The sequence below is a fragment of the Strix uralensis genome, chromosome 7 (genome assembly GCF_047716275.1).
Source record: "Strix uralensis isolate ZFMK-TIS-50842 chromosome 7, bStrUra1, whole genome shotgun sequence".
Classification (NCBI taxonomy): domain Eukaryota; kingdom Metazoa; phylum Chordata; class Aves; order Strigiformes; family Strigidae; genus Strix; species Strix uralensis.
The window spans coordinates 36,425,621-36,448,513 of record NC_133978.1 but is presented as its reverse complement, the minus strand read 5'-3'; the positions used below and the strand labels follow the sequence as shown (position 1 = coordinate 36,448,513).

The following is a 22,893-nucleotide window of genomic DNA, read 5'->3' as shown; positions in this document are numbered from 1 at the left end:
AGCCAAATCTGGATTGAGTTACAGTTACCTTCATCTTTGTCCTCATGCTTCCAGGCATGTTCCATCTCAAGAGCTGGCTTTATAACCTGGCATGCAGACAGCTTGATAAACACTTGAATTTGATGACTGAGGATCAAGATCACCTTTAATTGGAGAGATAAATTAGAGTTGAACTCCCAACTTTTTTTGACCAAGCTCTCTAAATTGTTAAGAGAAATCTTCACATGCAAATCTGCTCTATCTCACTCTTCCCTGAGGTAGTAGGCCAAGAGAAACAGTTTTCATGGTAGTTGGAAAGGCAGTTGAGGAGAGCAGGAATGGAGACAAGAGCTCATCAGAAATTATGACACTGAGAGAAGGTCTTGGGGACCAAGTAATCACCAACACCTACTGAAATGCTTAACTAGGGGTATGTGTTACCATTTCATCAAAGTAAAAATCTTCATATTTTTGGCCACTGGGCAACACTGCTTTAGGTTTTCCTTGATTTAATCTCAATTATCTTTAAATAAAATAGAAAAACTCAGACTCTGTTAAATGTTACAGCTCTTGCTAACAGATATTACACTCTGAGCTGTGCACTAGGAGAGGCAGGAAAGACTACTGGTTCCTCATATTCTTTGCCACAGATCTATATGGGCTGCAGAAAACATACATCATCTGCCTGCCAGCCCTGTGGGAAACGCACAAGAGAATTTTTCCAGACATTGCTCATTTCTGCAAATGGAAGGAGCTGAGATTTCCTGAACTCAAAATTCACCAAATGATGAAAAGCAATAAATCAGAGCTTCAGGTAATCCATGTAGATGATTTTGCAAATCTATTCACTGTTCAAAGTTCCATAACCCTCTGTTGCTCAATTCAGTGTATTTCTTTTACTGTTTTAAAACTAAGATAACCCCCGATTTTTTAAAATTAATTTTATCTTTGTGAAGGCAGCTGAACAGCCCTGCAGATAGATCCTCTAGCCCCTGAGTATATATAATAGAAGTAGTAACGCTTCAGAGTTTGTTCCGTTTTCTTGCCTGCTCACCTCGTTCCTAGAAAAGGTACCATTTCTCATTAGGAGAAGCTACTTATTTTCATGTCTGTTTAGTCTCTAGCCTTTTTACTGAGGCTTCCAATGTTATTGATTAGTGCTAATTCTTCTGTATTTGTTGTGGAACACGTCACACAATACTGCACAGTCCTTGGATAGATGTCAGAGGTAAAGGACCAGAGGTGAAGAACTCCATATTCCATGTTTAATCGTGAAACACGAAGTGTGTCTTTACAGATCACTGCCCTTTGGAATTCTTTTCTGAAATAGGTGTGGCAAACACACTTTTCTTTTTATAATCTGAAATTTAACGTGAGTTCCTCTACTTCTGCTTGCTCTGCAGTTTGCTGGTGCAGGGGTATATGGATACTGAAGGCTGGACCTTCTTCCTTCCTTTCGAGCAGTTTCCCAGCTTCTGGGGACAGCAGTGAAAATTCTGGTAGGCAATAACTGAACTAGCCTTTAATTTTTACCCTCTTTATTTTTTAAAGTTGCTTATTTATAAATTCTGGAAAGGTATTTGACTGAGAATTGGTACATTCCACTGCCTTGTAACCAGCTTCTTGCCCATCTTAAAATAACTCTTGCTTTGGATTACATTGGCTGGCATACAATTACATTTGTATCTATTATTACAAAGAGCAGACAGACCGTTCACATTCACACAGAGGTTCACGGGAGTGTAGACTGATACCATATACAATCCTATGAATGTGTTGGTTTGTGTAGAGCTAGGAAATCCAAATTATCCAGTATAAAAGGCTCTTTCTCTGTGCACAAGGCTAATGTATCTTAGTATCATCCATTTATCTTTAAGCAAATGCTTTATCTTAAGAGAAAAATAGTTTGAACAGACTGGTTGATTTGGATCTCCTGTACCGTTACGAGATACTCCTACCCACGTAACTAGAATGTGAAAGTGCCAGTAAGATCACTGTATCTATTGCTAAAATGATCGTGTTCGTATTTCATTAATGACAATATTATATATCCAGAGAAATTTGGATTCTGAGTCTTAATATTTATGTTAAGGCTCCAGAGAATCATATTCTGTATGGTTATTTTATGGCTTCAATCTGTATTCTACAGCCAGCCCTACTGAGCTCAGATTAGCTTTTTCAGAAGCACTCCTTTACCCAAGTGGCCCAAAAGGGCTGGATTTGTTTCCACTGGAAAAACAATTATTGGTCAATATTAGCTTTTGTAACAAAACCAAAGATTGATACAGTATTAAATGTTTACAGCTAACAATTTAGATTTTAGTTTCATAACACATCTGCACTTCATTACTTGGACACAAGACCAAAAGCACATAAGTTACTGCCCATAACTAGTCCTCTAGTCTGAGCCGATTTTACCCTCATGTTTGTGTACATCTTATTTAAGTTCATGATGCAGTAGTGTCTTTTATTTGGTTACCTGCATATTTAAAAACATCAATACACGCACATCTAAGGAGGGAACTGAAAACCTAGCAAATTAAAATCTTCTCATAAGCATACCTTGATTAACCTTTGTCCTCTTCAGCAGCTATATGCCAGCCACCAGAAGCTTTTTTTATTATTTCAACGATCATTTTAAAAAGTGCCACGTGGTATCCTCACTGAGGATACCCATACTGAGGCTAGGGCTTTCCTAGGCTGGTTTACAATTGCTACTGGAGTGCAGGGGAATGACCTGCCTCTACAAACTGTGCTGTGTTCTTTCCTGCCTTCTGGGCGGAGTTTCGCTTGTACTCCTTTCCTTCCTCAACTTGCCTGCAAACACAGCTGAGCTAACATGAAGTTGGAAGTGAAACATATCCCAGATAAAGGGCTTGTACCTCCCGCTGGAGAAAGGGAGGAACTGGACACCAGAGAGTGCCACAGGTCTGTCTCAGCATGCTCCTGAGGGCAATGTAACTATCTGCTGCCCCTTCCTCAGGGTACGGTATGATTTGGCCATGTGTAAATAATCAAAATGCTATATTTATAGGAAATACAATGCCTCCCTGCTGTGATAGTTTAAATATAGAGAACAGGCCACTACTGGCATTTAAAATATCACTAGCTGGACAAGATAGCGCAATCAGAAAACAGCCTCAGCTTTTACTGTGATTCTGTGTACAGGCTTTTCATATCCCTCTTGCTTTTAAAATGTTTCAACAGTGTCTTTCACTGACTTGGGGATTATTTGCTTTTTGAATAAATTTCAAGAATTTGACATTTACTCAAAAAGAATAACAGGCAGCTTTATTTTTTTCTTAATTAAAATCTTAGGGGTATTTTCATTTTTTAAAATGGCTACTGCAAATGCAGTGTATATATTTGAACAACTTGTATGCCACAGCACATCTGCCATTTGTTGTACATGGCTGTTATTTGAAAAGTAATGCAATGTCGTAATTCTTATTGCTAGTATTAAAACCCTAATTACTCTCTACCTGAGTTTCAAAGCCAAGTTTCCGCAGTTAGTCACACCCAGGGTCAAGCCACGGACCAGCTAGTACCTTACTGCAGAAATGCAAGTGAATGAAGAATCTTTTTCCTCCCTTCTGCCAGCTACCCACATAGTTGGTACCAAAGCAAGGAAGCAAGCATGCTCTGCAAAGAGCAGGTCAGAAGCTTACAGGGAATGGGTGGGAATCTTCAACTGCTTCCTCCTTCGCTATCCCTCCTCCCAGCCCATATGCAGAATTTGTAGCTATGCTGATGTGTCAAGACATATATGCTGGACTGGGTGTAGTTTACTCTTGAGCAACAGAGGAAACAAAGAGAGGCTATGACTCAGAGCAACAGTCTTCCAGCTAGGCAGCTCCAGGGCAGCCAAATGTGCTTTCCCTTATTAGGCCAGATCATGAAACCTTGCTTCATTTTGAGTGGTACCCAGTTCTGCAGTAGTATCACTGGCTTTAATAATCAACTTTTAAAGTACCACTTCACAAAGTGCAACTCTACCTCTAGCTTTGCTTCTTTAAAAAAAAAAAAAAAGTTGTCATTAAATTTGACTCCACCTACTCTGACCAACACTGAATAGTATAACATGAATCAGGCTCCATTAGCAGCGGATGACATGTTTTAAAAGGATAGCACCTGTTTAACTTCCTCTAAATGGCATGTTTTTATGACTGTAATCTGAATTTCCACATTGCCATCTCAGCTAATGAGGTGCTTTTGATCTGAATTACTTTAGTGGGCTACTAAGAGAAACCAGAAAGAAGTAGGGCCTCACACCTCCCACACACCTTGCTTATAGCTTAATTTTAAGAACCCATAGCTGATTTTCCTTGATTTCAAGTGTTTTGTTACATGTTGTCAGATATGTGTGTCCTCAACTGCAATGTAATCCTGCAGGAGGAATGTGTCACTGAAATGAGTTCATACAAGAATTATGCAGGCGGATGAACTTTCACACCTCTCCTGCTAGAATGCTTACAATGCTGCTCCAAAAGCTAGAGTAGCCAAATGGTTACAAGACATTGTGTATTCTTACATGGTGGTGTTGACTATCAAAATGAAACTAAATGAAGCATCAACCTTCTACCTACAACTAAGCAGACAGTTCACAGTCCAACTGTTACATCAAAACACTTGTTACATTACAATTGACATGCTATTATCACTATTTTAAAATAGTGACGGTTTTAGACAACCACTCTCAACCTGCCTTTTAAAACCAGGTTTTCAGATGGGCTTAAATCTAATTTCCAATCTAATCTTGTGATTCAGAGTGTAATTCAATAAGTAATCAATTGCCTTGAGTGGCTATATTAAAGTTTTCCTCATATGCTGTAAACATAAGCTATCAGGTAAAAAAAAATTGTTTAATTTACAAATGCAAGTCAAAGGTAACTTCTGGAGTTGGTTAGGACTCCTTCCTCCCTTGCAGTCACTCTGCACTCGTCTGACTCTGCTCCTTTCATTTTACATGGATGTAGCTGAAGTATGTTTTATGCCCCTCGCTTAAGTGTAAGTTGCTAATCACTTTGAACAACCATGAAGTATTGCTTGAACTGTTCGAAAAATGAGAGGACTACCTCTTAATCATATTTGCTCTATGAATACAAAGTGTGTTTGGCTGGAATTTCAGAAGTAGTTGTTAATAAAGGACTAATGACTTTGCAGAACGAGTTAAGATGCTGTAAAGTAAATTTCTGTATGACAACAGCATAGGTATGGATTTCTTAATGTTATAAAACATTTCTGTTAAATGGTTTAAGGGCAGAGGAAGGAAAAAAAGAAAAAGGAAATGCTAAGCCAAATTCTTTCCTCAATCCACATATGTGATAGAGCAGTAACATTAAAAGGGAGCAAGTGAATGGAGAAAGGCACATTTTGGTCTCATTGAGAAAGCAGCTGTCCAGACTTCAACTACAATGGTGTACTAAAAGAAATCTGTTTAGAAGAGTGTATCTGAAACCGATTGCTGCCTTTGTATTTCCAGCTTATGAAATCACAAGACTAAATAAGGCTTCTATATTATTTTATTTCCCTCTTAAAATATAGCATCGAAGTCCTGCACACATATAAATATCCCTACAATTTCTTACACACTTTTCTATCCATCATTACTTAAAGTGCCCAACTGTGAACATTAAAAATAAAAACATTACTGTTAAGAGTGGCTATACTTATAGAAGGACTGGTATTCTGACAATGCAGGCCACTGATTTCACAAAAATCACCTGCAAAAGAATACACCCTAAACAACACGCATCAATATTAACCCTGAAGTCGTTGGTTTGGGTTTTTCTTCCACTCAGCTGATGTACAAGTGATTAATGTACAGGGTTTATTTTTGAAGCATGTCTTTTACATAGTGTAAGAATAAAGGATAAATGCATTACTTTCTTTTTAACTCCCTCCTTCCCCCGCGAAGTGTTTACTGTGTCCCAAGCTGCTATGTTGATTAAAAACCAGTTGAAAAGAGCTCTGGAAATGCATGCAACTTAAAATTCACTTAAACACACTTTAAGTTATAAAGTCTGAGAGATTTTAATTTCAGCACGTGGCTACGGTTCAGTTGGATTATTAGATGTGTTTGTCGTGGTGGTGAGATTGGTAAACACTTCTTCCTTAGTTTCAGGCTGATGTCTTTCCATTTTGGTTTCCTCTTTAGCATTTTCATTACTGGTATCTCCCTTGCTCTTGACTACCACAGGTTCAATCTCCATGATTTCCTGTGGTGGCTTAGGCTCTGGCAAATTTGGCTGAAGTCCATCAACTTGAACAGGTTCTGGGACATCTTCTGCTTTCTGTTCAAGTCTTTCCAAAATGTTCTGGACCTTCCTTACACCATCTCTCCTGGCCTGGCGCACATCCGCACGACCCTCAGGGTCCACTGAGTCTAGGGCTAGCAACTCTTTGGTCAAATACTCTTCAATCATCAAGTATTTTTTGTCAGTTTTCTTGCCTTCAAAGGAGTCGACTGCCTGCTCAAGCATTTGTACTTTCTCAAGAATTGCCTCCACTTTCAAAACACCGGGATGCTTTTGAGGTTCTCCTGTTTCCATTGTCTTCAGTGTTGCTGCTTCTTCAGGAGGAGGCCTTTCCTGTGGGGCAACCACCTTAGCCTGGCAGGGAACCTTTTTATCAGCTTTTTCTGCCATGGCTGGAGGCTTCTGGGGTGGTAGTTTAGCATCTGGTTCTTGGTGGGTGACCTGAATGGGTATATATGGTGACGGCACCTCAGTTTCGGGTGGTGGGGCTGCCTTTTCAGGTTTGATCTCAGGTGGTGGGGACGGTCTTGGTGGCTCTTGAGGTGGGACTTGTTGCTGAGAAACCTGGTGAATAAGGCAAGTTTGTGTTGAGACACTATGAACAATGCTCCTTATTTCCTTCTAAAGAACAAGTAACCTAACATTCAGTTTTCTGTATTTCTGGAAGTGCAATTTTTGCACACACCAGATGATTAATGTTTCCTGTGCGTTGCTAAATTTTACTTTTTTTTTTTTTTAAAAAGCACTGTGCTGAAGAGTTCAGTTATTGCTTTCAAACTATTGCAGATTACAAGCACCAATCAACTCTCAAAGACATTAAACTTCAACCCACCAAATCCTGCCCATGCTCACCAAAATCAGCCCTACAAGCAGTTTTATAAGGTACTACCTTTGAGCAAAGCCCTCACCTGACTTAAGTAAGATTTGTTGGAGCTGACTGCAGCACCATCAAGTTTCATCCTCAGTGTGTCCCTAACTGAGAGCTGGTGTTTCTTCAAAAGCTAACTACTTTGCTGAGTTTTAATCACATTTTGGGCTATTCTCATTCTATTCCTGCTTTTGAGACATTCCGGGTTTTTCGCTTATTTTTACTGATTTTATTTTTAGAGTATTTACATGCAGAGGTTACTATGTCAATCTTATTACACTGTAGCGATTACAGACAATCCTTGGAATTACCACAGATCTAACAGTCATCAAATCAGAAATCTGTTGAAATTGACACTAGTTTTGAAATCTTAGCAGAAAACCGGAATTTATGAGATCTGTATTTTCCTTCCCCTGCCAACCCCTTCATTTATTTGTGCACATATACAGTGATTTTGGAAAGGTACTAGATCCAGCTCTCACGGATTTAGATGTCTGAAGTAGAATACCTACATTTATATTTAAACCAAATAAGAAAATAGCCTGCACTGACAATCTATTACTGCTTTACCCATTAAATGTAAAATTTCATTAGGGGACTCAAATTCTCACCTGTAAAAATAAATTAGCATTATAACCTAGAATATGTCATTAAATCTGAAGTCTTCATTGTTTTGTCCTAGCACCTGGCTTTTCAAAAATATTAACCTAATTCTGCTCCTGTCATTTTCAATGTGAAATCTCTCCAGAGAGGAAATCAAGGCTTGTTTTTATACATCCTCCCTTCCACACACTCACAGTTGTCAAATTTCCAGTAGTCTTTAACTGTAGTTTTAGTAAGCTTTTTAACATGGAAAAAATGTTCAGTGAGCAACGTGTTCCATGAGCAAGAGCATGCTTCATGTAGGAAAAATTAAAAGCTCTAAGACTAGATTTTGCTGATCCTCTTTCTCAACTAAAATTATGTTGTGCATCTGATGCTATCCTAAATGGTTCTGAGACATCAATGAGGTGTATTTACATAGATGCCACAAATCCCGCAGACCTGGTTTTCTTCTCACAAACATAATGCAACATCAGTGACCTCAGTGTAATTACACCAAATTATACTCTGATGAGAGGAAAATGAAATCGTGTGTTAAATCATATTTCAGTGATCCAAAGACTCCACAGTCCTGATAGGTGGAAAGGCAACTTGCTGCTGCTATTATCACAGGATCTCTCAGTTTAAATCGAGACAGGGAGACTGATTTACATGCTTTCACGTGCCTGTTAGTACAAGCCAATTTTTCAGCTCTAGCCACACTGAACAAAATACGTGGCAGTTAATTCCCCTCCTCGTTCTACGTACCTGGGGTCTGTCTACAACTGTCTGCACTCTGATGGGAGTTGAGGGCTGCATCTGGGTGGTAACTCTGGCCGGTGAACTTTCACGGCTCGATGAGCCTCTCTGAGAGACTCTGAACGGAGACTGTGCTCGCGTTGTCTTAGGCTCCCTCTCATCTGGTTGAATTCTGTGAAACACTGGTTGGTGGGCTTGGTATTCGCCCTGCTGGGCAGGGTAGTGTGTCTTCTGTGCCTGATGGTAGACTTGCGCTGGTTGCCGCTGGATATTTTCATGGATCACGGGAATTGGAATATAACCACGAGGAAGCTGATGGCTTCCTGCGTTGGGTCTGCCAGCGGACTGAGGGGAAACCGTTGGAGAATCAGAAGCTCCAGGAGATTGAGGCTGCCATGAAAACAAAATCCATTATTAAATTTGAACCGGTTTTGTGCTCACAGTACTTTTCATTTCCAAAGAGAAAAGAAGGAGATGGTCATAGAAACTGAACTCGTGTTTCCGGCACGCAAGGGATCCATTTCCTTGTTTTTTTGGCCAAGGGCCTCACTAGACAAACCACAAAAGTTGTGAGAGACCATCATTATAACAAGTAGAAACCTGAGCTACAGCATTCCCAGCCCTCATGAGCAGGGAGTGGATGCTCAGTCAGAACGTTTGCTGCTTTTGCATGGCTGTTCCTGTCTAAACCTGCTAAATTTGAGGTAAACTGAAGTTAAGCAAACAAATTATATGCTAGAGACAAAAACAAACCCCTAACAGAGGCACACAACATTTAGACTTCTGATTCCAGTGACACTAACAGATTTCGGGTTTTGGGGTTTTTTTAAGGCATGTAATTAATTCAGTGGCAGGCTATGGCAATGCACATATGGCTAATGCCCTGTTTGCCCCCAAACCTCCCAACACCTTAGCCCCTTGGCACCAGCAGCAGAGCGGCACTAGCTTAGACTTGCTGATTAGCAGAAGCAAGTGCCAGGCTCGCTGCAAAATCCAGTTCCCGGCATGTCCCAGGTTGTGGGTCTGCAGTCTGGGGAGCAGCAGTTTGTTTGCTCACAGCTCCCTCCCACCTCCTGCCATGGCAATCCATCACCTCACCTACTCCGCACCAACTCCAGCAGCTGTCAGGCTATTCTGACCAGCTTCACTCACTAAGAGGAAAAAAATGATTTCCTGATGGGTTTGTTACACGGCTCAGTGAAAGGCCACGTCAGACTGGAGCTGGCAGAGGAGAGGGCAGGACACAGCCAGAGGCAAGAGAAGGGCGGGCAAGGCAGGAGAGGAAGGGGAGCAAGACCCCTCTTTTGGTGCTGGTGAACCACTCCACTGCCCATAAAACAGCAACCTTAAATAAATAAATGAATGCTGGTCTGTATTATGACACCCATCACTGCCACTACTGGTGGCCTTGTTGACATGGGGTTTAAAGTTTAGCACAATCACAGGCTCTGGGCAGTTGATACCCACACTGTGCTGCCTAAATTTGTAACAGCAAGTTCTGAGGTCCTCAGTAGTTATCTCAGAGGACTTCAGTAAGAGGCACAGAAGACAGGTTCCTGAAGCCTCTCTGCATACACAAAGCTGTACAGTGTTGGGAGAAGGAAAAGCTGAGCCTCTTGTCCCAGCACTGCACAGACAAGGCATTGTTAGTCAAGACAGCTGAGAAACCTGCTAACAGAATTTTAATTACATTGTTCAGACTATAAACAGGTTTCAGAGAAGAAGCCACCACTGCTCACTTATAGACCTTATGATATATTTTCAGCTTGATGAAGGCTGAATTTCCTGCTTATCTTACTTTGAATAAAAACGAGGTCGATATTACCATATATTACACAAATACAAATTCTGCTGATTCTGTAGAGAGAACAGGCAAACCAAAATCCCACCTTCTGAAACACAAAGCAAGCAGGGTGACTCTTTTTTTAAAGAAGCTCATAGTTTTAAAATGCTTTAACATGCCACTGAAGGACAAAAATACTGTGCGACTCAGTTTTAAAGCTGTACATATGTAAATCTATACACTTAATACAACTGCAGTATTAAATTGGAAAGCAAAGATCACAGCAGTGTAACTTCTGAAATGGCCTGGCTTGTTAGCTAACTGGCCACTTTGTTTTTGTCTCTCCCACTCTGATCACTTCAGTTTCTGACTCATGGTGCAGAACACCAGAGACTTGCCTGTATCCTCCGCTTGTGGAGGAACTGGTATAAACCCTAAAACAATCCTCCCCTGCTGCAGGACCTGTACAGCTTAGAGGCAGAAGCCATTTACATGCATTTATTTCCACAGAATCATTCCAGAATGAAAGCAGATGATGCTAGAAAAACCCTACATATTTATGCTGCCATGACTGTGCACTTTTGCATTTTAATTCTCGGGAAGTATTGGGAAAATGTAATCCTGGGGCAAGTTTGGCTTTCTGAAGGATAAACTACCCGTGTGACATTCAGGTCATAAATGCTGCAAAGACCAATGCAAATACACCCCAGCAACATTGAGTTACCTCGGGTCCATGTGCGGCCGGCGCTTGGGCTGCTGCAGCTGCCGTTGTCTGTCCACATTGTTTATCTGTCTGAGAAGCCTCCGTCGGTCCCCTTGGAGGGGACTCAGGGCCGGCATAGGCCCCCCTCAGAGGTGGCTGCGCCTGCACGGTGGTAGGCACAGCTTCTGTCTTGTATCGCTGCACACCAGGCTGTGGAGCAGAAAAGCACGGGTGCTGCTGTCTGCCATCGATGCCCTCGTGGATGACGGGAATAGGGATATAGCCGGCCCGGAGCTTGGGGTATCCCATGTTTCCTTCTCTTGCTGGTGGCTGCTTGGGGCTATCGCGAGATGGACCATTTGCTGACTGGCCTTCCTAGAAGTTAAAAACATCACATAGCACTTGCTGGTTGCTCAGCTCAATGCACCTGGTGAGAAAAAGCTGCTCTGAAGGTCTGGCCTAAAAGCAGTATCAGTTGCGTATGAGAAGCTCAGACCCTCTTGGGTCCATGCAGGGCAGCTAACAGCAGGTGCTAACTAATGCTCCAGATCTGCAGGCAAAAGAAGAGAGTAAACTAAAAAAATCTGCTTATGTATGAGTCTTTCACCCTCACTTCTCACAAATACCAACTCAGCCTTTAAAATACCTGCCTAATTACAAGACAATTTCTTACTTAGCATGTATTACTTGCATTTAGCCACCAGCCCACCCCCTTCAGACAGAGCTCCTCCAAACAAGTGCCTGTGGGACCAGAGACATTTCCTCAGCACCTCTCAGAACCCACCTGGTGCTATAGATAACATCTGACAAGAAACTTTCAAGGGATGTTTGCTGGTAGTGTTCTTCCCACTGGCTACCTGAAGAGCTATACTACTGCATACTGAAGGATATATTCACTTTTGACTACAGGAGGATCCAGTTCAGTAAATATTGAAAGGAGAGGGGAGGATGGGATAGTGTAATGAAGAGGAAAACACTGAAAAGCAAGCTAAAATAAATCCCTGTGTTGTCTGAGTACACTCACTGGACAATGTCAAAGCCCTGGCAAGGGTGGAAGTGATTTGCACTAAGAGCCCTCACAAGTCCTCTAGTAAGTTCTTCCTGCATCGGTCATTCTATTTTGAGGCCCTGGGAGGGCCAAGTTCCAGATGTATCTCTAAGTCAGATCATGTAACAAGCACCTCTGTCATTCAGAGGGTAATGTCATTATTCAGTAAGAGGAGAATTTAATAAGGGGACATATGGTGCAAGTGTTGGAAACCCTATTTTTAAAGAGGTGTTTAAGCTGCAAAAATATTTAACATTGCTTCTGTACAAACTAAAAACTAATATACCAATTCATTAACTATTTTACCAACCAGATTTTGAGTGTTCTTCCTACATGACAGTATCCCCTTAAAAAGTAATTTCTGAGAATTCCTGTAAGCAATGAAACTGCAGAGAATAAAGGCTATTTATGTAAGCTAATAAAATAAAGATAGCAAGTACTAAAAGGAACGAGTTCAAAGAGCCCTGATGTTACATTTCCTTTTACTCATTAAAAAAATCCTCCATAAACAAACGAAAAATTCTGGAAGAGGCATAGAGGAGAGCCAGGCCTAGAAAGTTTGCACATAGGAGTAATTTGAAGTTGGCTTTTCCAGTTGCAGAACAAGGATGATCTCATGGCAAGGTCTGCACCAGGATCCACTGCCGACAGATGAGTCATTTTAAATTCACCCTACCAGGAAACCACATTCCTCTGCTGAACACAGGCTGTCTAGGGGCTTCAGGACCCCGAGGACCAACAAGCATTTGCCAGTTCACCTCCTACCAGCATAACCCCGAATCCGCAGCACTCCCGGCAGCCACCTCTCCTGGGATCTGGAAGGACGCGCAGTTACGCCAGCAAACTGCATTTGCCAGAAAATAAATCTGAGGTGTGCTCAGCTAGCAACAATGCGAGGCCGCCTCAGAGCCAAATGTCTGCCGGGCGAGCGGAGCCGAGCAGGCTGCCGAGCAGGGAGGGAAACTGATGATTCGACAGTCGGAAGAAGCACCTTGCCGCTCCGCGCTGACTCGATGCCTTTGGCGCCCCACGCGCACCAGCTGCTCGGCACAGTCTCCCTGACGGAGGGCGCAGGCTGCGGGTGTAACCCGAGAGTTCATAGCCAGCCACCCCACCTACAGGCACGGCTCCCACGGCTATAAAAAGGAGATTCACTCACTTCTAGCGTTGTCAGACTCCCCACGGGAAGGGTCGGTGCTGGAAAGCGTTTAGGAGCTGGGTGGGCCAGTAGCACCTGCAGGTGCCCTGACATGAGGAGGCTCTCAGCCACAGGTGCTCCACTCCACCTGGGTGTACAACAGATCTGCCCTAAAGGAGTAGCATTTTAGGGGTCTACAATGTTTTGAACTGCTCCGTTTGGGGATAAGACTTTTAATCTTCTGGAGTAATCCACAGTAATAAATCATTGCCAAGGCTTCAATGTGGACAGTGTCCCACTCCCGCCACCCTCCATGAACCCCCTCCTAGGAGTCTGACCATGGGCTTCCCCTCCTTCGCCTTCATTTTCAGACCCTTGAGGCTGCCCTTGTTTTGAACCGTTTTAGCAATCTGAAAAATCTGCCTCTGCAACTTAAGCCCTGGTAAGAAATACAAAAGAAGCAGCCCACAACCAAAGAAAAATCAGGTTGGACTGCCTTTTCAAACAATTCAGTTTGTATCTGAAGTGAAACTTCTGGCAAGTTTAATACTTGCACTGGCCCCTCTGTAAGAACTACAGCATAAACTTCTGCTCTGATAATCTGTCATGTATTCTTGCAGCTTCAGGCAACCTGTGCTGCTCCTGTGGAAAGTCAGTATTTCGAGTTGGTCCTCTGTTCCAGGCTTTTTTCCCCCCTGTAGTCGGGTGTGCTAACTACAGAGGAATTTGTGTGTGTGTGTTTCTTAACATTGCAGTCATATTGGAGCAGTCCTCAGTAAAGGAACAAATGCAGTGTCCTTTTTTTCTTTTTCCACCATCAGTAGCTCTCTGAGGTAGAGAGATCAGACTTAGGAAAGGTGCTCTCATCACGACTGCTCTTCCTGATCCTCATCGTTCTCTTCAACACTTGATTAATATTTAACTCTATAAACAGTAACTTACATTAACCAGTTTGTATCGCCACATCCTCAATGTTCCCTCTTCTTTCCTGTTCCCTTTCTTCCCACCCTTTCACATGTCCATGAACACGCACATGTTCTTTGAAACACCCTGCACTGAGGAACACCACCACAGCACCATGACTGAAGACTAAAGAGGCCCTGGGTTCAAGCAGATGGCTGCAAGTGGTTTGGGTTCATTTCTAGTGAGAATCCAGCACAACAGGGAGTGCACATGGATCCCAATACCCCCACGGTCAGGTTTTTGGCCAAAGCAGTTCTGTTTTGTGCAAGGGAGCCTGTTTCCAGCCTGGACAAGCAGGCTCTGGAAGACTTCAGAAGAAGCTCAGGCGTGCCTAGGGACACTGAGGCAAGGGGGGAGGAACGGAATCAAGCTCCAAAAAACTCTCATCATAATGCTACAGAGAAGAGATTTGTTGATTCCCTCTGAATGCTTTAATTCCTGTTTCACAGGACAGCCGGCCAGGAGACCAAAACACCATTTTTTGTTTCTATTTGCCTACTATCAAAATACAGTTCTTGCTCATTATATCAACAAACATGTTATCTGAAAAAGCCCAGAGCTCACATTTAACACAAACCTGCACAAAGAGATATGACCAATAAATGAATAACAAGCCTTAGTCACATCATCCTTCACAGTTTAAATATAAAACAGGAACCCAACTCAGATTTCTGCATTTACAAAACTGAAGTAAATTTCTCCTGCCCTCAACCAAGGAAACAAGAAGTTCTCTGACAATAAAATTGAGAGTAATTATAAGCAACATAATATTCATGTATTTTTCCCATAAGTAGTAGGACTGACAATCAGCACTGCAGGAATGCCAGCTGTGATCACACCCTTATTTTACATTTAAGAGACAGAATCCCCAAAAAGGAGGGAACACAAAAATGCGAGGGACTCCCTTGAGCCGCTCAGAAATGTCGACAACAATCCTGGACTACACTTCAGGTAGCCTGAAACATGACCAGAAACTCAGACCCATTCCACCATTTCAGGAGGTGCCGAGTGAGTGTAAAGGAGTCATCACTGCCAGTCAAACGAGAGAAAAAAGCATCGCTGTTCTGGACAAGCCAAGAGTGGGACAGCCGAGCCGTGCTGGGAGATCTGCTCAGGAGGAATGACAGCGCTCCTACCTCTCCAGACGAGGACATGCGTTTCTGTTGTGAGGCCATCACCATGATAAATAAAAGGTGCAGCCAGCACAAGTTGTGCAACTGGAAAAAACACTTCATACCCCCGCATCCTACTCTTGGCTTCCCATGGGAAGGGCACCGTCAGGAGTGACGCTAAAATCCTCAAACTTGCTCAGATTTTAAGTGAGCTCTGACAGTGTGTGCCACTGGAATGAAAGAAATGACAGCAAGAGAAAAACACAACCTTGCAACAAAACTCCTGGTACAGCCGTACTATCTGTCTGGAGTGGATAATGGCGTAACTCCTCATGTGCCCCAGTGACTGCTCAAGTGTTATTCCAGACGGAAACACAGAAACCGGCAAATTCAGTCACTGCTGATGCTAGCAAATTGCCACTGGGGACATCCAGATGGCTGTCCCAATAGAATGAAATTTGTCAAAATATTCTGTATGCACACTAGATCACTTGAATAGTTGTATCAAACTTGGAATATCTCTTTTGAAACTGCTTGCATAATACCTTTTTCATTCCTCTTATAGAAAAAGTTAAAAAGCAAGTTTTGCTGCCATCTCACTCTTGCATTTTTCTTGACCTGTACTGATATTATTTGTAGTCTAGTCAATTCAGTTCTCTAAAGCATGTATGTATTATACATACTTGTAGCACCTCTATACTCTTGCAGAGCAGCAGTACAAATATTTAAATTGTACTTGTTTTGTAAATATTATCTAGGAAAGGACCGCAAAGTTTACAAACATTACCAAGAGATGAAATATCTCTTTCTGTATGCAAGGAGAAGGTCTACCGACCTCAGTATTGTTCTGAATTTTTAAGCTGGAGCTGTAAAGAGTATCATGCAAATAAACGTATTGTGGTTGCTCAAATGACTGAGAAAATGCCAATATCTCACCTGAGAGCACACTTCCCCTGATTTTAAGCCCAGATCCTATATATTTAGGAAGAAGGGAGTAGTACGATTCTGTTCTTTCACAGCAGAATACAACAATACAACTGAGTGACTGAAACACAACTAAATTTTCTTTGCACATATCCTCAAATCTATTTTTTAGTCAGAATTCATTGCCATGAATAACCAAAAAAGGCAGTAGTACCCATTATTCACATCTAAGAATGATGTACCAAGTCTATATATTAAAAAAAAAAAAAATTCTGTCATGGAAGGTGAAACTTTAACCACTAGATTCCGTATCCACTTGTATTTTACTTTTGGCCAGACCATTTCCGCCCCCCCCCGCTCTGTTGCACTAACTAGATAAATCAAAACAACTACACTAGCTTTGCTACCAATAGAAATTAGCATATCCAGGTATTTTTATAAAGTTTCTCAACAGTGCTTTGTGTTTAACCATATTAATAGTACAACATTAGCATACAGTACGTTTCATTAATACTTCCCAGAGACCTATACAAATGGGAAGGTGGAGAGTGATTTGCTCTCAGCGCTGACCCTGAACTTCCTACTGCCATGCTTCAGCCACTGAAGATTTTAACATTCTCTTTTACTCACAATTTGTGCTTAAATATATACACTGAGCACATCGGCATTTGAGCAAGATATCATTAGCTAATGACTGAAGGAAACCATGAATAAGCTTAGTCGCATGAGCTGTCTCAGAACTCCGTGTCAGTCACATCATGTAACCCATTTATACGCCAAGCTGCTTTTGATGTTTTACTTGTTGCGTGCTGAGTTTCATTTCCTAACCTATACATGTGTAGGCAAATAGGCCTTTTGTTCTTTCTTGTAATTATCGTGTTGTATTATACAAGTATTACATTAACATATGCTCTAACTGATGGAGCGCAATGATGTCACTGGAAATAAACAAACACTATTAAAAATTGAAGGAGAAACCCAATCCTAAACTTTCCAGAACAGAGAGCCTTACTGGAGCAAACATGCTGGCTATCTTGAGGACCAACCTTGTTTCAGGAACTGAAACCTTTTTTATCACTAAAATTATTCTTTCTTAAGCTAAAATGCCTTGGCCCAGACATGACAACACTTGCCCTTTATACCCACATGTGGAAGTTGGCTCATGCACGGAAAGCATCTGATGGGCCAAACTGAACATGTTCAGAGAAAGAAGCAACGACTGCTATGAAGAGCAGAGCGCTCTTCAGAGGGAGCTGCTATCACCACCCATCCTGGCAGCTTTAATGGACGGGGTTACAGAAAAGCCCTTTAGAGCACTAACAGAAATATCCTTCTCAAGGCTGATGGGAATGACACATTTCACTGAGTTATTTCTGTTCACTGCCTGCTCACCTAAGAGCAGGTGGTCAACCTGTTGCTTTCCTGCTATTACCCATGAGCCAGAAATTTGAAACACTGAGAAAAGTACAAGCCTCACGAATTAGCAAAACAATGCCCCATAAAAAGGAGAGTAAGTAGCTAGCAATTGAAGAGTCGGCTGTGAATTTCACAGGTTATAGTCAGGGTTTACATTTTCATCTAAATTTCATTTTGCACACAGCAGTTTTCTGACTTCACTTCCTTAAACAGCAATTTTCCAACACTATAAAAACACTTGCTACACTGCACCCAATTTATCAATTCTAAGGCTTTGCCAGCCATAAAAACACACTTTTGTGCTACCTGACCTACTGGGTGATGTTAGACAAGTGACTTCACTGCATGTCTCATTTTCCTGTCTGTAAAACCAAGAAGGAAAAATAAAAAGAATCAAACCAACAGCTTCTGCAACATATTTGAAGATACAGCATTTTTCATCTATAAGTAATGTAATTTGCGTGAACAAGCTATTTCTTCTATTTTCTATTTAACTTGGCATGAAGAGAGGGCATAGCTGCCACAGAAGGAGGTGGAGACAGAGCTCACCTAGAGAGTGATACTGTCTATATACCCCAAAGCGTATTGGATTGTTACCTGCCTTATCACGGTTCAAGTGGGAACAGTTCTATTTTTTCCATGAGGTTATGGAAAACTCCTGCCTGTGTATAGAAGTGTTAAAAATATGATTCCAGGTAAGAATGCTGCCATCCAGCACACATACTCTTCCTTTCTCCTTTAGATCTAAAGAGGTACGCTGTGTCGGGAGTGACACAGAACCATGCAAGACCTTCCTTGCTTCTCCTCTTGCCTGACTGCCCAGACACTGCCATGTTACTTCTAGTGTAATTTCTTCGTGTTCTCTTATTTCTGATTTGATTCACCCCCTGTTTAGATTAATTGGTAGCTCCATAAATTAACTCCCTGCTTACCATGTTCTATCAAGGGGGACTTTAAGTAACTACACAAAGCTGCTTCGGGGAATCTGGACAAAGCCTGTCCACAACCCTCCAAAAATCCCCTACTGGTAATTTAACCACTCCTACGTATTATGCCTTTTATATACAGTACCTTTTTAATCCAGTAACTAATTTATTAACCTGTGACAGAACGCACATGCGCATAAGTAATGTAAAAAACACTGCAGGTAAGAGGGACCTAAATTGTTACCTAGTCTTACATTCCCTTCCACTGATGTGAACCACTGCAAAACACGCAGAGAGGCTGTATTGAACTTTCGATGCAATTTCTAATTTGGTCTACCAAGAATTTTTCAGTCAACTCGAATGTGAGAAGTCAGTGCTCAAAAATAAGTTCACTGCTAAAGAGATGGGAATTGAGTGACTTAAGACTTATTTGGGGAAGCAGAGAGAAAAGAGATGCAACAGTCATGAAGGGTGAGGTTGGAAACTTAGGTGTAGTTAGTTTTCCCCAAATACCGACGACGCCATCAGTAAGAGGGTAAGATGGCTTCTTCTCTCTTTGTTTAGGCCTGTGCAGTCATTGCTGCAACCAATAAATGTACCACTTACGACTGCTCCCAGACTTTGTGGCTGGCTGGTACAGCTTTTATCTCAAACCCAAGGCATTAGTGAGCTATCGATCACTGTATTAGTTCAATGAAGCCCAGCACAGTCAATTCCTTTGGTCTATTTTTAGTTGCAGTATTTCCCATTGGGTTTACTGCATGTGGAAACAACATACGGAAGGGGCATCAATAAATACTTGTACAAGCCTTATTTCTGTTTTCTTCTTTAAACGTTATCTATTTTTACCAACACTTTGGGAAATACCAAGTAAACAATTTAACATTATAAGACAATCTTGCAGAAAGTATGCTGAGCTGTGATGGCATAAGTTAACACAGAAAATACCAACAATAGCTAAGCATAGGAAATCAGTAATTCTACTAAAGAAAAGATAGGAAGAAGAGTGACATTGCTAGTAAACACTTTTAGTAAAAGTATGCATATACATGCTTTACTGTATTGATTGTACCTTATTCTTTGAATGTCTTACTATTAACAAATTAAGACACTTGCAAGAAAATCATTAGTCTACCAAGAGGTTTTGTTAATAAATGTTTTTTCAGTCATCTGCAAAGTCAGGGCTTATTTCTCACTAGAGTACGGTAAGAAATTTTCTGTTCCTTCTCAGGAAGGTCTCCCTAGTCCAGCCTTACACTGCAATGATTTCATGTAAGTACCAAAGCTAAACACACAGAAGGAAGACACCCACCCTTCATGTGGGTAAAAAAAAAGGCCAGACCGAATGAGAAAGTAACAGAGCCATCTGAATTGATGAACACATCTAAAATACATAGTTCAGTGCAAAATCAAGGTCTGGTTCCATTGATTTCAAATGGCTCTGTTGGTTAAGATTTTAGAAGAGCCATTTCTCATTTTACCTGATTATAGCTCTGGTACAGTCTACTGCAGTCAGCATAGTTACACTGATGTCAGGCCTAGAGTAAGTGAGAAGACCAAGATCAACCACCTGAGAAAAATGGGACTTCATTATTAATACTGTCTCAGCTATATTACTTAGCTAGAAAAGCTCAGTTCACTTTAGACCTGTGCTCCATTCATTGTCCACTTATGGTGTAATACCTCATTTCATTGCCTAGGTCTCTTCAGAAAGGGAAGAAGTACTCAGAGAATATTGATAGATACAGTTTAAGTGTTATTTAAAGACCATCATAAAGGTGATTAAAAAAATGCTAGTTTCACTGGCTGATTTCAGTGGAAGCAAGGCAGCAATAAAGTCAGTAGAAGTTTGATCTCTGTATAACCATCCTTGAAAAGGTGCATGCAGCCTGACCCACACAGTCAGCTTTTGCACTTCTTGGATCACTTCTAAAACCCCCACATTCTCAGTCTAGCTCAAATGAGAATGAGGGAAATCAGAAGGCTGTTTGTATCTAGTCTCTCTTTCTGCCTACATCTGATTTTGTCCTTCCTACCTGTTCAGGTTAAAAAAAAGAAAGTCTAATGCCTTCAAAAATCACTGCCGGTTTTGAAATTCAGTATCAGTGGGTAATCTGTCTTCTTTGGCACTGTCTAGCTAAGAAAATATTATTTAAGAAGAGACATACTTTCCTTGGGCCTGATTCTGAGATTCTTTTGCTAAATAATACCCATCCTTGTGAAACACACTGGTACGTAACAAACAAACAATTTCAGAAGCTGTCCATTAATTCCAGCAGATATTCTTAACTCAGGCTCTGACAAATGGCTGTAGGAGATCAGTTACACGCAACTTCCGTCACCATGAACTGGAGATTTTTTTTCTTTGAACAACATAAGACAGGTACTCCCCAAAATCAACAATTTTCCATATTCACCTCTGGAAGCATTTTTCTCTCTCCCAGTGGACAATCCCAAAGCATACACACATTCCTGCTTATAGTGAGCAGTAACAGATTTTTCTCTTTGGAAAAATGTATCCCACGAGAGCTGTTCAAAAGCAGGTGCAACTTTTTCTCTCTGTAATAACCTTTGCAAGCTGGCAGAGGAGAAGGCACTTTTCATTACCACAGACTGCGCATCAGATTGGGGTGAAAATTTGTTTTGTTTCAGGCTCCCACTCAAGCAAAGTACTGATCCATCAGAGTACTTCAGACTCTGCTTTCGCACAATTATCAAAAGCAGCTTAAATGTGACTTTTCCGTTGAATGGGTTTCAAGTGGTATTTCCGTAACAAAAGCCTCTGAGTAAACAGCACACTTTTCTTCTCAAGTATGTTTTATGGTTATAAAAAACATACTACTTATTATTTTTATTGCCGTAACAGCCAGTGTTAACAGGTGCCTCATTACAGCAGGAAGATGGTGCCTCCAAAGAGGAGTTAAAGCACTTTTTCCTATGCCAGTCTCAATATTCGTATTACCAAATTACATTTTTCTAAGACGTCTTTGTATTATTACTAGAATGATGTCGTTCATAGATCAAATTAACTAGCCCTTAAAAAGCTGGAAAGGGGGTTAATTTGTGATAGAAAAGTACATCCTTTTCATTTCTTTCCAACACCAGTCTGCTCTCCCAGCGAGCTTTCAGTCACGGTCTGCGCTCACACGCGGGGCAACTACTATTTTAAGAAACCTTAAGTTCTTAAGATAATATCACCGAGCGCGTTGATCCTCCTGTTTTACGTACAGAAGGAAGAGCTGCAACAGGTATGCTGCCGACACATGCCGAGGGCAGCGGCTGCCTCCCCGCTGCGGGGCTGGCTACTCTCAGCAGACAGCTCCAGCCACCCGGGGGGGCCCGCTCCGAGCGGCCCCCGCTCCCCCCCCCCTCCCCGGGGCAGGGCCGGCGCTGCCGCCCCCCAGCAGCCGCCGACTCCCCGGGCCCGGCCCCTCCCCGGCGGCTGCCGGTCCCGGGCTCCCGGCCAGCCGCCCCCGGGGACGTGGCGGAGCCCCCTCTGCCAGGCGATGCCGCTCGCTGAGAAGCGCCCGAAAACCCCGGGGGGAAGTTTCCCAACCAGGCAACTTCGGCTCAAGTTTCCAGCACTTTCTGCCTTCAGCCATTGCAAAGCGAAAATACCATCGCGCGTCAAAGGGCTGTATTCCCCAAATCCCAGAGAATTAGACCCGAAAGGGCCATTCCGGAGGGCCCCGATAAAATCACATCGGCTCTCCCCTCCGCGCCTCTCCTTCCATGGACATATTTGGACGAAGCCACGGCTTTTCTCTGAGCATGCTTAAGAGCAAAACCAGCTACCGAGATAGTTTGTGACCAGAAAAAAAAAAAAAAGAAAATAATAAGAATGAAAACAAAACTTGACAAGTCCGGGCTGGGTTTCTTATTTTTTTAACGGCATTCATTGTTTGTGCTGTTCGGAGCTGAAAAATAAATCAAGGTTGGCGTCTCCCCTGGCAGGCCGGGGGGACTTAACCCAACTTTAAATAAACATTACAGGGCCGCGGTATCAAATGATTTAATGCACAAAAAAGGGACTGCAGTGCGTCAGAGACAAAAGCCAGCTCCTGCCCTCACTGCATTGCCATGCGAAGCTGCGGGGAGCGCCCGACCCTCCCCCCCCCCGCGGGTCGCCCCCCGTCCCGGCGCCACGGCCACGGGGGATGTTGGGGGGAAGGCCGGGGCGGGGGGGGGGGTTGCCGCCGCCGTACCTGCGCCGCCGCCCGCAGGCGCGGGTCGTTCCAGGTAGTGGTGCGGCTGTTGTGATCCACGAAGAAGGGCCAGCCCGTCTGCGGGTCGATCTTGATCTCCCAGCCGGGGGGCAGCGGCTCGGCGGGACCCTCCATCTGCGGCGGGGGAGGCGGGGGGGAGTGCGCGGCGGCGGCGCTCATGGCGGGCCGGGCCGTGCCGTGCCGGGTGCCCAGTGCCGGGCGGGGGCGCC

General features: G+C 42.6%; 1 protein-coding gene and 1 long non-coding RNA gene across 2 annotated transcripts in view; one reads left to right on the top strand and one right to left on the bottom strand.

Annotated features, from left to right (window-relative positions):
• LOC141946128 (uncharacterized) overlaps positions 1-17,388 on the top strand; it is a 34,636-nt gene extending 17,248 nt beyond the window's left edge. The window contains exons 5-6 of the long non-coding RNA XR_012629734.1: positions 1,383-1,478; positions 12,575-17,388. This is a non-coding gene — a long non-coding RNA (uncharacterized LOC141946128). The remainder of the gene's footprint in view (positions 1-1,382; positions 1,479-12,574) is intronic.
• BAG3 (BAG cochaperone 3) lies at positions 5,484-22,893 on the bottom strand. Its single transcript, XM_074875413.1, has 4 exons — positions 22,664-22,893; positions 10,953-11,306; positions 8,455-8,835; positions 5,484-6,800 (listed from the first exon to the last, which is right to left on the bottom strand). Exons 1-4 carry the CDS (start codon positions 22,841-22,843, stop codon positions 6,030-6,032), a joined length of 1,686 nt encoding a protein of 561 aa, XP_074731514.1. The 5' UTR covers positions 22,844-22,893; the 3' UTR covers positions 5,484-6,029.

Coding starts and splice junctions, on each gene's coding strand:
- BAG3 (XM_074875413.1), bottom strand. CDS start 22,843: ATGAGCGCCGCCGCCGCGCACTCCCCCCCGCCTCCCCCGCCGCAGATG. Junction 11,307..22,663: donor GCCTGCGGGCGGCGGCGCAG/GTACGGCGGCGG, acceptor TTTAACTTCTAG/GAAGGCCAGTCAGCAAATGG. Junction 6,801..8,454: donor CAGTTGTAGACAGACCCCAG/GTACGTAGAACG, acceptor CTTATTCACCAG/GTTTCTCAGCAACAAGTCCC.